The sequence below is a fragment of the Chiloscyllium punctatum genome, chromosome 18 (genome assembly GCF_047496795.1).
Source record: "Chiloscyllium punctatum isolate Juve2018m chromosome 18, sChiPun1.3, whole genome shotgun sequence".
In the NCBI taxonomy this organism is placed as follows: Eukaryota; Metazoa; Chordata; class Chondrichthyes; order Orectolobiformes; family Hemiscylliidae; genus Chiloscyllium; species Chiloscyllium punctatum.
In genome coordinates, this window is record NC_092756.1 from 96,065,868 (window position 1) to 96,082,326 (window position 16,459).

General features: G+C 45.3%; 1 protein-coding gene across 1 annotated transcript in view; it reads left to right on the plus strand.

Moving 5' to 3' along the window:
- LOC140489363 (receptor-type tyrosine-protein phosphatase H-like) overlaps positions 1–5,435 on the plus strand; it is a 116,772-nt gene extending 111,337 nt beyond the window's left edge. Inside the window, exon 23 of the mRNA XM_072588842.1 lies at positions 2,078–5,435. Coding sequence (XP_072444943.1) covers positions 2,078–2,221 — 144 coding nt within the window. The 3' untranslated portion in view covers positions 2,222–5,435. The remainder of the gene's footprint in view (positions 1–2,077) is intronic.
- Positions 5,436–16,459: the final 11,024 nt, after the last annotated feature.

The window sequence follows — 16,459 nt, forward strand, 5'->3', positions numbered from 1 at the left end:
CAATACCCATTCCCTCCACTGAAAACACCAAACGCTGGAGATCACAGTGGGTCCGGCAGCATCCATGGAGAGAGAGCAAGCTAATGTTTCGAGTCTAGAAAACATTGCATCAGAGCTTGCTCTCTCTCCATGGATGCTGCCTGACCCACAGTGATCTCCAGCGTTTGGTGTTTTCAGTACAGATTCCAGCAACTGCAGCAATTTATCTCGGTCTCTCCATCGCTGATGCTCAATGGCAGCTGTACATGCCATCTACAAGACCCACTGTGGGAACTCACCAAGTGTCACAGAATCCCTACAGTGTGGAAACAGGCCCTTTGGCCCAACAAGTCCATACCGACCCTCCAAACAGTAACCCACCCAGACCCCTACTACTCCACATTTATCCCTGACTAATGCACCTAACCTACACATCCCTGGACACTATGGGACAATTTAGCATGGTCAATCCACCCTAACCTGCACATCCTTTAGACTGTGGGAGGAAAACCAGAGCACCCGGAGGAAACCCGCACAAACATGGCGAGAATGTGCAAATTCCACACAGAGTCGCCTGAGGCTGGAATTGAACCTGGGTGCCTGGCGCTGTGAGGCAGCAGTGCTAACCACTGAGCCACCAGGTCCTTTGCAAAACTGCCACCTCTACCACCTGCAAAGACAAGGGCTGCAAATGCACGGGGACGCCCACTGCCTGCAAGTTCCCCTCTAAGCCACTCACCAGCCCACATTGTTGCTGGGTCAAAAAGCCAAAATCTTCCTCCCTAACAGCACGGTGGCTGCAATCATAGCTCACAATCTGCAGTCGCTCAAGAAGGTGGCTCACGTCCACTGCCCTTTCTAGAGTAATTAGAGATGGGTGAGGAATGCTGGTCTGGCTAGTGATCCTCAAATCGCCAGAAAGGATAACGTACAGCTGAAAGAGCAACAGAGTTAAGCACCAGAGTTGGAACTGCTGCAAGTTAGAAGCAAGGGAAATGGTTAGTCCATGAGGAAGACTCCATCTTGAGCTCTGAGCTTCCATGCAAGAATGAGGAAGGCTCAAGCCACAGATCCTTCACGTTTCCTCATTCATTCAAACTCCACTGGCGCATGGAAAATACTCCCATCATAATATTGAGGGCTTGGAACTACAGTTCCCAGTGATGAGATACCCCCATTCGGACTGAACCAAGCCCATCACTGGGTAGCTGAACTGGGTCTCCTCTCCCTATTGCTCCGAAGAGTCTGTGTATGAAATGAGTTTGTATTTTGCAGCTTCATCTCTGTTTGGCGTACAGAGAATCGAGAGCCAATTTATCCGAGAGATTCGAAGGCCATTGATTGTGGGGAAAAATAAAAATCATTAGGGAGGCATCTTGTGGTTAAAGCAAGTTTTTCTCTGTATGCAACCCTGTGGTGTTCCTGTCCTGGGATTGGTTGATAGGGACAGTATAGAGGAAGCTTTATTCTGTATCTAACCCTGTGTTGTCCTTGCCCTGGAAGTGTTTGATGGAGACATTGTGGAGGAGGCTTTACTTTGTATCTAACCCCATGTTTTATTGTCCTGGGAGTGTTCGATAGGGGGGTACAGGATAGAGGGAGTTTTACTCTCTATCTGACCCTGTGCTGTTCCTGTCCTAGAAGTGTTTGATGGGGACAGTGCAGGGGGAGGTTTGCTCTGTATCTAACCCTGTGCTGTTCCTAACCTGGAAATGTTTGATGGAGACCCTTTGCTGTCCCTAACCTGGGAGGGTTTATGGGAATGGTGTAGAGTGAGCTTTACGCTGTATCTAACCCTGTGCTTTACCTACTCTGTGTCCTTATTTCAATAACGTAGAGGTGCTGGTTTTAGACTTGGGTGGACAAAGTCAGATGTCACATGACACCAGGTTATAGTTCAACAATTTCACTTCACCTGACGAAGGAGTAGCACTCTGAAAATATGTGATTGCAAATAAACCTGTTGAACTATAACGGAGTGTCATCTGACTTCTGACCCATTTGAATAACCACAAGATTTACTTTGAATGTAAATGTCTTTGTGCTATTGTGAGGAGTATAATCTTTTCATCTCTGTTTTTTATTTGCTGCTCCTTAGCTTCAGTACATCTTCCTGCATCAGTGCATGTTGGATACGATCCAACAGAAGAGAGAGCCTGAAGAAGCCATTTATGAGAATCAGCAGGACCTTATCTATGAGAACGTTAGTGCCATCCATGCTACAGACTCACGGCTCATTTAGTTAATCACAACACCCTTCCTTGCTGCCGTGTTGCTATGGTGCTGTGATGGGATATGCCTCAAACTGTATAATTGCCTTTATTCTACACCCCTCACTCTGGGGTACCTCAAAGGCTGTGGCTGAAATGAATCCAGTCTCACCAATGGACCAAGAATCTTTTGTAATCACTCGTGCATCATTGATCCATATCACTGTGTGTACCTCCATGTTGAAGTGCCTCTTTTTCGAAGTTGAGAATCCACCTTGCATCTGGGTATCTATCTCCCTCGGTATTCCACTGTCTCTGCGTATCCCGCTGTATCTCTGTGTATCCCACTGTCTCTGTATATTCCACTGTCTCTGCGTATCCCACTGTATTTCTGTGTATCCCACTGTCTCTGTATATTCCACTGTCTCTGTGTATCCCACTGTATCTCTGTGTATCCCACTGTCTTTTTATATCCCACTGTTCTGTGTATCCCACTGTATCTCTGTGTATCCCACTGTCTTTTTATATCCCACTGTTCTGTGTATCCCACTGTATCTCTGTGTATCCCACTGTCTTTTTATATCCCACTGTTCTGTGTATCCCACTGTATCTCTGTGTATCCCACTGTCTTTTTATATCCCTCTGTCTCTGTATCCCACTGACTCTTTGTGTATCCCACTGTCTTCGTATATCTCACTGTTCTGTGTATCCCACTGTATCTATGTGCATCCCCCTGTCTCTGTATCCCACTGACTCTCTGTGTATCCAACTGTCTGTGCATCCCCCTGTCTCTGTGCATCCCCCTGTCTCTGTATCCCACTGTCTCTCTGTGTATCCAACTGTGTCTGTGTATCCCACTGACTTTCTGTGCACCCAACTGTCTCTCTGTGTATCCCCCTTTCTCTGTGTATCCCACTGTCTCTCTCTGTATCCCACTGTATCTCTGTATCTTACTGTATCTCTGTGCATCCCACTATCTCCCTGTATATCTCACTGTCTCTGTGTGTCCCACTGCCTCATTGTGTATCCCACTGTATCTCTGCATATCCCACTGCCTCTTTGTGCATCCCACTGAATCTCTGTGTATCCCACTGTCTCTTTGTGCATCCCACTGAATCTCTGTGTATCCCACTGTCTCTCTGTGCATCCCACTGAATCTCTGTGTATCCCACTGTCTCTCTGTGCATCTCACTATTTCTCTGCAAATCCCACTATCTCCCTGTGAACCCCACTGTCTCTCTCTGTATCTCATTGTCTCTCTGCGCATCTCACTGTGTACCTGTGTATCCCACTGTCTCTCTGTGTATCCCACTGTCTCTATATATCTCACTGTGTATCCCACTGTCTCTATATATCTCACTGTGTATCCCACTGCCTCTCTGTGTATCCCACTATCGCCCTGTGAATCCCATTATCTCCCTGTGTATCACACTGTCTCCCTGTGTATCCCACTATCACCCCTCACTGTCTCTCCACTGTCCCTTCACCATCCTGCCCCTGTGCCCCTCACGATCTCCCTGAGATTCCTAAAGTGTCTGTGTATCTTACAATCCCTCTGTGTGTTCCACAATCGCTGTGTATCCCACTGTTTCCCTGTGTATCGCCCTGTCTCTCTGTGTCCCTCTCTGTCTCTCTGTGTCCTCCTCTGTCTCTCTGTGTCCCCCTCTGTCTCTGTGCCCATACATTCTGTAGATATCTACATTTCTATTTGGCATGTTCTAATGTTTTGTTGAGAAAGGGTTTGTGCTGGAGTGGTTCCAGCTGTATCCTCACAGGGGAAGCAGCTTATTGATGTTCACAATAGCACTTTATGTCACTTTACTGGGATCACAGAATCTGTGAACAGCCTAGCTGTGTATAGCAGAGGCTCCAGGTAAACGTGCACCCCCAAAGCAGGCTCCCTCACCCACAGTCAGGCAGCAGTTCCCTCAAATGACCAGGAGGGTAGACAGGGAAGGCCTGAGGTTGGAGGTGAGTGTTGGAAAGTCTGAAGATCGGGATGAAGGAAGAGGGTTTAGAGAAGACCACCACCTTGAGTAGCCGTTCATATTAAAAGGTGAGACTGTTTTGTACATCGTGGGGATTTCAGTGGTACTGCGGCTGATATATGTTTTAGTAACAAAGATAAGTGTCAGTAACTTTAACGTGAATCAGCCCCCCAAAGATCAGAGGTTTTGGGCATGAGATACATGGCAACAGTAAGGAAGAACTTTATTGTGCAGTGAGTAATGATCAGGAACTCACTAAGTACAGGTGAGGTGGAAGTGGGGGCAGTGAAGATTTCAAAAAAGGAAACGGAATGGGTACTTGAGAGAAATTAAACCTGCAGCGTGCAGGGATAGAGCGGGCACATTGGGACAAACTGACAGGCTCTGGAGAGAGTGGGCATGTAACTCATGGTACTGAATGGCCTCCTCCATGTGGGGAAGGGACTCAGGGAGGTCATTCCCAAAACCTTGGATGCATTGTGAGAAAGATTCACAAAAATTGGCTTTACATTTCCAAACCAGCCCTCACCGGCCCCTCATTGTCGCCCCACTCCCTGTCCTCTCACTGTCTATCGACTGTCCCCTCAATCTCCTGTCCCCATGCCCCCCAACTATCTCTGTATTGTGCCCTCACTGGCACCTAATACAGCTCAGGCTGTTAAGTGGCACTGGACTGGACTCCACTGGACTGGACTGATCTGCACAGGAACCACACTGGCACTGCACTGGACTGCACAGCACTGGCACTGCGTTGGTACTGGACCGGTCTGGAGTCCACCTGCAGCAAGCTGTGGGAAATGAAAGGTCTGTTACCCTGGGGTTCCCCTCGGCTTGGGTGAGGGCAGAAAGATCCCACACGCTCAGGATCCACATTGAAAATCTCCATGGCAACCTTCCTTCACACTGCAGCGAGCTGTTAGGGTTTTAGGGACTATATCTGATCGAGTGCATCGCAGAAAAGAATGAAGATACTAAGAGACATTGCCAAAGTTCATTGCCCCAACTGTACTGAGCATGCTCACTTCCCCAAAATCCACCACCATGTGACACAGGCCAATGGCCCATGTGATTTAAGAATGATTTTTGTACTTTCTGAGTCTGATATTTTCTTGGCGGAAATCGATTCGGAAGGCAAGAGATGTCGCTTCACACCCACCAACCATCAATACAACCAGAACTGCCTGGTGCCAACCACATCCGACCCCAGCCCACTGTTTGTGTGGTCTGTTCTCTTCCAGTTTATAATTGTACAAAGCAATACAGAATAAGTTTATTTGTTGTAATAATTTGTGTCTGTCAGTTACTTAAAGGGATAGACCATGTGGGGAACTGACCATGAGAGAGTGTCTGTGTTAATGACAGTAAATGAGCGTGATTGGGAGAGAGTGGAAGTATGTGAGAAGGGTGGATGTGTGTGTATGTGTGTGTGCGGGTGTGTGAGGGTCGGTGTGAGTTTACAATTATTTCTGTGGCAGTTTCGATTCTCCCATTGCTATTTCCAAACAACCCTAAGATCCTGTCCCCCAGCTGTTCCTTCCCACCCCGACTTGGTGGACCAGGAGACCGGGATCAATGTCCCTCTGCTCGGTGTCTGTGGCTCAATACCTTGCAATTCTTCTATAATAATGCTCAACGCAACTGGAGGAACAGCATCTCATCTTCCGATTAGGCACGTTACAGCCTGCCGGTCTCAACATTGAATTCAACAATTTCCCATCTCGACCCCTCTGTTTTCATTCTGCTCCGTAATTTTATTTCATTTATTTTATTTACCTTTCACTGTTCTGTACCTCTTACTTCTTGATTGTCTCTCTTTCTCTTGCTCCCCACTCTCTCGTCACCTTTTTCCTCTCCTCTTCCCCCTTTGCTACCCTTCTGCCCTGTTTTCCATTGTGCCTCTGCTTCACTCATCATTTGCCCACACATTTTGTCACACAACACTGGCTTCAGCCTTGGTCATTCACAGCTCCTAATCTCCCTATACACTATCATTGTCACCTCTTTATTGCTACCTTTGCTTCTGGAGCCATGACTCACCTTCTCTCAGCTCAGTATAAATACCTCCCTATTTCTCCCTTTTTTTTAAGCTTTGACAAAGGGTCAGTTAGACTCGAAACGTCAGCTCTTTTCTCTCCTTACAGATGCTGCCAGACCTGCTGAGATTTTCCAGCATTTTCTCTTTTGGTTTCAGATTCCAGCATCCGCAGCAATTTGCTTTTATAATAATGCCCCCTCTAGTTGATGCCCCCCAACCCTCTTAGTGCCCACCCAGTGATCAATTCCCCTCTGTTGATAGCCCCTTCCCAATATCCATCCTCTTGTCATGCCTTCCTGCTCGATGCTCTCAGCTCAATGCCTCCTTGTTAAATGGCTTGTTCCTCAATGCCCTCCCATGATCAATGCCCCTCAGTTGCTGATTGTCTGCGTAGGGTATCCCCCTGTCTGTGTGGGTTTCCTCTGGGTGCTCTGGTTTCTTTCCACAATCCAAAGAAGAGCAGGTTAAACGAATTAGCCATGGGAAATTGCCCATAGTGTTCAGAGATGTGCAGGCTAGGTGGGTTAGCCAAGGGTTACAAGGATACAGCAGGGAGTCAGGTGGGATGCTGTTCACATAGGTGGTGTAGACTTGATGGGCTGAATGGCCTCTTCCTGCACTGTAGGGATTTTCTGACTTGGCGTCACAGAATTAAGATTTTTGGCATGAGATTAGTGGAGGTATGGAAGTGAGAATGTTTCTACACAGCAGGAACATACTGACCAGGAATGTTCCCAAGAGGTCATTAGAAATGGAGATGAATGATTTTGAAAGGAAGTTAGACAGGGACGTAAGGAAAATAAACAGGCAGGATAGAGTGGGGGAATTATCTCTAATCAAGGCTACACCACGCCCTTCAATCCCAGCCTGAATCTGTAGTTGGATTGCAGGCTCAAATCGCTGGAGAGTCTTAAAGACAGAGGCTGCTGTGCCAATTCCAGTGAGCCAACGCTGACATCTACTGTAGGAGGGAGAGTATTGCAAGTGGACAATTTAATATTATGCCTTCCACAGAAAATGGGTGGATTGGGCTAACCTGGAGATGGGGAAGCTGATGAGAAGCGTAGTAGGTTTTTGAAGGAGGGGTGAGAAGGTTCATAGAGAACTTTCATGGCTGCGGGTCAAAGACTATAAAGTACAGGGGAGGCTCAGTGAGGTGGGCCTTAAAGTGCTGGAGGGGGAACTTGGATGAATGGAGGCATCAGAGTTTGATAAAGATTGGGGACAACATGATATGGGGAGATCTCTTTATGGAAATCAAATAATTGGAACAAAGGGCATATGGAGAGGTGGTGGCCTAGTGGTATTATTGCTGGACTGTTGATAGAGTCATAGAGATGTACAGCACAAAAACAGACCCTTCGGTCCAACCCATCCATGCCGACCAGATATCCCAACCCAATCTAGTCCCACCTGCCAGCACTCAACCCAAATCCTTCCAAACCCTTCCTATTCATATACCCATCCAAATGCCTCTTAAATGTTTCAATTGTATTAACCTCCACCACATCCTCTGGCAGCTCATTCCATACACGTACCACCCTCTGCGTGAAAAAGTTGCCCCTTAGGTCTCTTTTATATCTATCCCCTCTCACCCTAAACCTATACCCTCTAGTTCTGGACTCCCCGACCCCAGCGAAAAGACTTTGTCTATTTATCCTAACCATGCCCCTCATAATTTTGTAAACCTCTATAAGGTCACCCCTCAGCCTCCGACGCTCCAGGGAAAACAGCCCCAGCCTATTCAGCCTCTCCCTTGGTAAATGACAGAATTTGGATTCAATAAGGTTGCACTCCCTTGTTCTGAATACCCCCTTCCCCTGAGTGGATGAAATAGGTTTCACTGTTTTTGTGTGTACTCTACATACATTTCAGTGAAACAAAGCAGCCGTGTTCCATAAGCTGAATACTGCAGAGCTCGAGTGTCCCCTGAGACATGTTGCCATGGCGATGATTGCCTTATAGGTGAATGGAACTGATCTGATAGCTACCCAGTGACATCTGCTTTCTTTACATCAATCAAACACAAACGTTTTACAGCTGCAGTCAATCTAGAGATACAAAGGGAGCCAAAAACTGCAGGACCAAGGCTACATTTAGCCTCACCTGGCTCAACTATGAAGCCTCGGCCTACAGGATAGCATCGGGAGCTCCCACTCCCCCGAGCCAAGTGTCACTCACCGAGGCTGAGCCACATCAAGAGTGTTCAACCCTGGTTGGACACATTCTCACGACCTGCTGTGGGCTATTGCACACACCGGTAGTCTCACCATGGTTACCAACTCTTGCCAACTAGAGGACAAACAGATTCCCCATTTCCTAATTGGGAAATTCTTCATTGTCACTCAAACAGCCTTTTCCCAATGCCTGATAATTTTGGAAATTGCAAACAAACATATTAAAAAGAAAACGCTTACTGACATTATTTTTTTGCCCCTGGGTTTTGCTCATGGGAATTAATTTTCAATTCCTGGGACCTCCCACTAGATCCTAAGGGATTAACAACCACAGACTGATCACTGGCATGGTGCTCTCATTCGGACTTGGCTAAGACTGTTCTTTCAAAAGGACCTAAATCTGATTTTTCTACCTCAAGTGTTAACGGATCCACTCTGATCCAATTGGAATGTGTGAGAGTGTGAGAGAAACACATCATGTCGTCAGTTACTTGGTCATTGTCCTTGGAATTTCCCCATTGTCAACCGTTCAAACATTGGGCAGTTGACAGACATAGGAGCAGAAATTGGCCATTCACCCCATCAAATCTGCTTCACCATCCAATGGAGGTTCAAACCAAGAGTGAAGTCAGCATTCCGAACGCTCTTGTGGTGCTGTGGAACCTCTGACCTTAAAGACCTGAGCTCAAGTCTCACCTGGAACAAGACTTTTGAACAGACCAATGAAAAATATTTCAGGGCTCTTGTGGTGCAGTGGTAGTGCCCCTATCGCTGAGCCAGGAAACACAGGTTCACCTGCTGCTGGGGACTGTAATCACATCTCTGAACAAGTTGCTTAGAAAGTATGGGACAGCATCATGGAATCCAGAACAAAACAGTCACCAGTGGAACCCCACAAAAGAAGTGCTGGAAGGTTCTTCCTCATTGGGAACCGAGCGAAAGAGTATGGGAAGATAAAAAGGTTTGCCCAACTGCATTGGTCCAGCAGTTTCAATGCTTTAACGCAGCCCAAGGCACAGAACAGCTACAAAATCAGACAAACTACTTAAAACCTAAAGAGAAATAATAGGACAGGTGAGTAAAGTGGCTGGGGTTGGAGGAAAGATAAGTGGAAAGAGGAAAGAGATTTTGGAAGAGACCTTAACTTCTTGGCTGTGTGTGAATGGGTCACTGTGAGCTCTGCATTATAACAGTGACCACAGTTCAAAATTCATACATACTTCACTCTTTCACAGGACAGGGGCATAATTTGACATGACTTCAATTTCATTGTCATGAATACTCAAATAGTGTCGATTGAAAAGTGTATAATGTTACCACACAAGGCACCATCACAGGTACAAGTACCTGGGTACAGAATCATAAGCTGGATTAGTGGTGCTGGAAGAGCACAGCAGTTCAGGCAGCATCCACCGAGCAGCGAAATCGATGTTTTGGGCAAAAGCCCTTCATAAGGACAAGATAAAAAGAATAAAGTTAAAAGTTAAACACTGCATTGATTATAGTAGAGTGTAATACATACAAAGTAAGGTTAAAAGTTACACATTGCAGACCTTCTAAGTTTTAAGCAGAAAATAAAGAAATAAAGCTGAAAGTTCAAACATTACAGTCTTTCCTAAGTGCTTAGCCACAGTGGGATCACACTGCGAGGAGTCACCTCGAGACCAGAAGTCCACATTGAGACAACGCTGAGTCACGGAGAGACCACCACATTGGGCTGAGAGTCCACCTCGTTGGGTCTGCATTGAATCCCACATCCAGAGTCTGTGGTCAAGAGAAGAAGAGAGACGAAGGCAAGAAAAACACAAAAGAAAAAGTAGAGAGAGAGAGAGAGAGAGAGAGAGAGAGAGAGAGAGAGAGAGAGAGAGAGAGAGAGAGAGAGAGAGAGAGAGAGAGAAAAAGAAAAGGAGTGGACGAGTTCTGTCTGAAGGGTCCTCCCGCTCCACCACCTCGTTTGCAGTTGACCCTGAATCACCCTCAAATCGAGCAACTTGCATGGCCATTTCAGAGGGTAATGAAGAGTCAACCGCGTTGCTGAGTCTGGAGGCATATGTAAACCAGACTGGGTAAGAATGGCAGGTTTCCCTGCTTGAAGAGCAATAGTGAGCCACATTAGTTTTTGCAACAATCGGTGATAATTTCTCCCACACCTGCACACCATCTCCCCACCCAACAGCTTACTGACAACAGTTTCCAATCATTAAGATTGAATTGAACCCTAGCAGCTGCTGAGGTGGGACTCAAACCTTTGTTAACCAAGACTTCTAGATTTCCAGTCCCAGCGACATTAGCACAGCGCCACCAACAGCTTGTGAAAATTTTTACTGTCATCAGTTTTCTACAAAGATGCCCAGATTCAAAAGAAACTACGTGAATAGGAAAGGTTGAGGGATATGGGCCAAATGCTGGCAAAGGGGACTAGGTTAATTCAGGATATCTGGTCGGTATGGTTGAGTTAGACCAAAAGGTCTGTTTCTGTGCCGTATATAACTCTTATGACTCCAACTGAATTAAAATTCCCACACTATCTTGACAGGATTAGGACCTGTTTTGCGAGAACTTTGTAACATTAACCAATATAGACCTTCACTTGGGAGCACCCAGCAGGAGGAAATCCTGGAATGCTTACAGAGGCCAATCCAAAAGGCCCAGACAGTAGCTGCATTGAAACTTTGATATAAACTACAGTGAGTGTAACTCTCTCCTGGTGATCTCTGCGTTCGTGCCATACCTTACCTCAGACATATTTCAGCATCTGCTGTAGGAAGGATACTGTGAAATCTGAAAAGGTTCAGAAAAGATTTAAGGATGTTGTTGAGGTTGAAGGGTTTGAGCTATAGGGAGAGGTTGGAGCTATTTTCCCTGGATCTTTGGAGTCTGAGGGGTGACCTTGCAGAAGTTTATAAAATGATGAGGGGCATGGATAAGGTGAATAGCCAAGGCTTTTTCCCTGGGGTGGGAGAGTCCAAATCTAGAGGGCATAGGTTTAAGGTGAGAGAGAAAAGATTTAAAAGGGACCTAAGGGAGAACTTTTCCAGGTAGAGGGTGATGGGTGCATGGAATGAGCTGCCTGAAGAAGTGGTGGAGGCTGGTACAATTGCAACATTTAAAAGGCATCTGGATGGCTATATTAATAGGAAGGGATTGGAGAGATATGGGCCAGGTGCTGACAAAAGGGACTGGATTAATTTAGGATATCTGGTCAGCACAAACGAGTCAGACTGAAGGGTCTGTTTCCGTTCTGTACATCTCAATGAGTCTATGTTGTCTCAGCGACTGAACTTGCTCGGTCTAATCTTAGTGCAGCCTGGCAGCAAATTGCCTCCAGAGCTCTGGATCAGACACATTCTTATTAATCTGGACTGAATTGCTGAGGATTGTAATGTCTGATAAGGACTAAACTGTGGATTGAAATAAAATGAACCACGTTCACGCATTTATTTCCCAGGCTCTTAATTCACCTCTTATGGAGAACAGGCTTGAGGGGATGAATGGCCTACTGCTAGTTCTTTTGTTCTTAAGCATGGGCACGGTGGCTCAGTGGTTAGCACTGCTTTCTCATAGCACCAGAGATCCAGGCTCAATTCCAACTTCTGTTGACTGTGTGGAGTGGCATGTTCTCCCCATGTCTGCATAGGTATCCTCCCGCAGTCCAAAGAGGTGCAGGTTAGGGTGGATTGGCCAAGCTAAATGCCCCATCATGCCCAGGGATGTGCAGGCTTGGTGGGTTAGCCATGCAGAGTTACAGGGATGGGTCAGTGGGCCTGGGTAGGATGCTCTTCGGAGGGCTGGAGTGGACTCATTGAGCTGAATGGCCTGCATCCACACTGCAACGATCCTATGAACGTGGGTCAGCCAGCAAGCTGGATCATGGTGGGTAGTTCTCTTATAGAAGGTTGTGGGCTCAAGTGCCATGTGAAGGAATTGAGAATATAAGCAGACACTCCAGCACATCACTGTGGGAATGCTGCACTGTCAGAGGTGCAGTTCTGCAGAGGATATACCCTTTCAGCCTAACCCTTCTGTGCCAGTTCTCATGAAGCAACTCATGGAATTTAAATTCAATGAATAAAATCTGGCATTATAAAGCTACCAGCGCTGGTGACCCTAACAATTTCATAAAAACCCATTCAGCTCTTGGGGCGAAAGGAATTTGCTGTCCTCACCTGGTCTAGATCACGTGACTCCACTTCCTACCTTTTCCTCATAACCCTATACCCCTCTCCTGATTGAAAACCTGTCTACCTCAGCCTTGAGTAGACTAATGACCCAGACCTGACAGGCCCCTGGGGAACATTCTGGAAGGGTCGGTTTCTAATCTGTATAACTCGAAGACTGCGACTCTTCAGAAGTCCTTACTCCCCTTTCTCCTATCTATTTTCCCCTCAATGGCCAGCTCCAACGTTACAGCCCGTCCCTTCACCTCCTTTGCTCACATCCGATAAAGGTTTCCAATGAAAGATTTGCTCCCTTAAGTACTTGAACACTGGGAAAACAGGAGTAAACTTTCTCTCTTTCTCAGAGGCTTGTCAGTGCTCTTGCTCAAACGTTACACCAGTCCAAAAAAAAAATTAAACTAAATGTGAAATATTAACTCTTTCTCTCTCCACACTTGCTGCTCAGATCTGCTGAGTTTCTATAGCAATTTCTGCATTTAAGAGTTTCAGCATCCAAGTAGTATTTTGCTCTTGGCCCTGGCCAGCTGCCTACCTGTAACTAGCTCAGTCTCAAAAAGGCAGCTTCCACCTGCATGGGAAGGAACTAAACACGACTAACAAAGGGTTTCATTTCAAATGAAAAAGGAGATGCTAGAAGGATGAAGCCCCAAATGCTGCCTGTCATTAACTCTACTTTTATATATATTTTTTCTGACTGTGACACCAGGCAGTACAGACTCAGTTCCCTAAACCGAGACGACTCTAAATCTCCTGTTTATATATTTTCCCCTCTTTACCCCCTAACTGCGGTAGCGCTTATTTTTTCCCCCCCCCCCGAGCATGAGCGAGAGAGAGTGAGAGAGAGACACAAGGTGCACAAATCTTTATTCAATTTCCACCAGCAGGAAGAAAGGAAACACCCGAGTGGCCAGTATCTACTTTTATACTGGGAATCAGAAGGGCTGGAAAAGGACCTGAACTTTAGGATTTAAGGTGAAAGAATTAAAGCCTTCATTCCCACATTTTTAAATCATCCAGAGAATATGGAACAGGATTAGTATAAAGAAATGAGAAAATAAAACAGAACTGGATCCCAACTACCTGCCTCACTTTCGAGAACATTAAACTGTAAGACATAGGAACAGAAGTAGGCCATTCAGCCCATCTAGTCTTCACCAGTCAATGAGACGATGACTGATCTGATATTCCTCAACTTCACTTTCCTGCCTTTTCCTCATAACCATTAAAAACCTGCCTCTCTATCTCAGCCCTGAATATACCATCAACACTTAAGGACATCAGTGAAAGAGATGGGTTTTTCTGACAATTGACAACAGATTCATGGTCATCACGAGACTCTAAACTCCAGATTTTTAAATTAGAGTTCAAATTCCCACCCTTGGCAGTGGCAGGATCGGAACCCAGATGCCCAGAATATCATTGGGGTCTCTTACTTCACATTCCAGCGAGAATACCATCAGGCTATTACCTCTCTTATTATTAAACCAGCAATTTGTTGGTTTAATTCATTAAAAAAAAAACTAGAACTGGTGGAAACTCAAATACAAGTCTGTGCTTAACCAAAGCAACATTCGCAATTTACAAGAGTTCAGATGGGATCAATAGAGAGAAGCAGTTCCCATGGGCAGCAGTATTAGTAAGCACAGGAGACAGTTCCTTACAGCACACTAATATTAAATTATTGCTAAAAGGCTCACAAAGGTAGCAATTTTTATTAGGACTGAGACAAAAAAAACTTTAGAAAGGGAAAAGTGGAAAATTGGTTTTCAAATGTTTCAGTGGTAATGAAAGGGAGATGAAAAACTATGGATCTGAAAGGGTTAATATTTCATTAAGTGTAGTCAGGCACCACTCACCTGTGGTAACATCACTGGGACTGAATTAGAAAAAAGATGGAACCTGTGGGAGTAAGACCTGACCCTGGTATGATCCTGGAAAAGCACAGCAGGTCAGGCAGCATCCCAGGAGCAGGAAAACCGAGGAAATGAGGGCTGATGATTCCTGAAGAAGGGATTTTGCCCAAAATGTTGATTTTCTTGCTCCTCAGATGCTGCTTAACCTACTGCACCTGAAATATATAGACACACTCTAATTTCTCACTTCAGGCTTGGCTAAGCTGTGGTCCCTGACTGCTTGTATTCAGTTCACCCTCCATGCCCCCCGTGCAGAGTCAGGAAGGCAGATGGTCTAGGGTCCAGAGGTGTGTACAACTGCCTTTTCAACAAGAGGATGCTACAGTGGGTATATTTGTATTTAACAGCAAATTGGAAGGAACTACTGAGCTGGAGGGATTGGGGTGGAGAGAGCAAGAGTGTATCCATCTGTGCCCTAAGACTAACAGCAACCTGCCTGAGGCTACATGAGCAAGTTAAGAGGCTGAAATGAAAACAGAGATGGATGATGGGAAGCTGAATGTACACATCCTTAACATCACCGCAGAGCGTCATTTAAATTTACCCACTGGCAGTTTTTAAAAATTAAAACTTTGTATGACTTTATAAAAAAATCATTGTATTCATTGCAAACTAAAAGTTCTATCCCCTGGGGAACACAGTCGACACTGCCCCATCTAAACTCCAGGCAAATGAGTGATTATACAGCTAGATTGGCACTTACAACAAAAGCCAGACTCTTGCTTCTAACTTAAAGAGAAAGAGAGAGTGCAGGAATGGTCATCATAGACTATTGGGAGGGGTGGGGGACAAAAGCTGTGTTTTTTTTTTCTATGAAAAAAATGCAGTGATTGCTGCATCTACACAAACTATTATTCCACGTTATAATCTACTGACAACAGACAGCAAAATTAAGCTTCAAACCTCACGATCATGGATTGAAAGTGCCCATTATTCAGAGGCTATGACAGGACAGAGGCAGTTGCTGCACTGTCACCTTCTGGATGAGAGTGTGAATCACTGGCCCATCTTTTGTTAAGGACCTCATATTTTACTTAAGACTGGACTGATAATTGGTAAAGAACTGTTGTAAAGCATAGATTACAGAAGAGTTTGCTGGACTTATTAAAAGCAAGCTCTCAGCACTTATTACAAGTGCTGTTTCCAGTGCCATTTTGTTCAAGCTGTAGGTGGCGAGGTTTACTGTAGTGAGTTGGAGCAGGGGGTGGGTTAATAAGGCAATTAAGCCAGCAACAAGTATTTGATTGGTTTGTGGAATAACAACCTATTGTTGATGACAAAGGCATTCTGCCTGACAATCAAGAGATTGGCTCCCCAGGTAACTGAACAGCTTGTGGCTATGAGCAAGGTAACCAGAGGCCTTTGGATCAAAGGGAAGGGAAGGGAAGGCTAAAGCCTCAACAAAAAAAAAGCCAGTTTATTTTCCCCTCACCAGTTGCTGTAAGCGGTTATTTTCTACTGACAAGTCAGAGACTTCTTCAATTGCAAACCAGTTGCTCAATGTTTCCTGCAATCAAGTGAAAGTATCTGGAAAACAGAGAAATCAAGTTCAAACAAGCCAAAAAGGATAGTCTCTGCAAATCAGTGAACTGCCTTCTCGCCTTTCCTTCCATCCATAACACCAATTTTATTGTGCGCGCTAATTCTACAAGCTAGACAGACTTTAACTCGTCAAGTTAAATGTCAACAGCTTGTAATCCTTTACCTGTAGTTAAGCTACTTATTTGTAATATAGTAATTGCCCCGAAGTACAGGAAGCTGGTTGGGTCAATTTAGGTCTGAGATTGGTACATTGGAAAATATTACCTTTAATAAAATATGTAACTTATGATCTCAGGAATAGGGAGGCTGGATTTCCATTACCCAGCTAATGTTTAATAGCTGGGTTTAACAGCACCCTTTTGGGCAGAAGCATAAAGATCACACAATAAAGTTAACAAAAATGTTAACTCTGATTTCTCTCCACAAATGTTGACAGA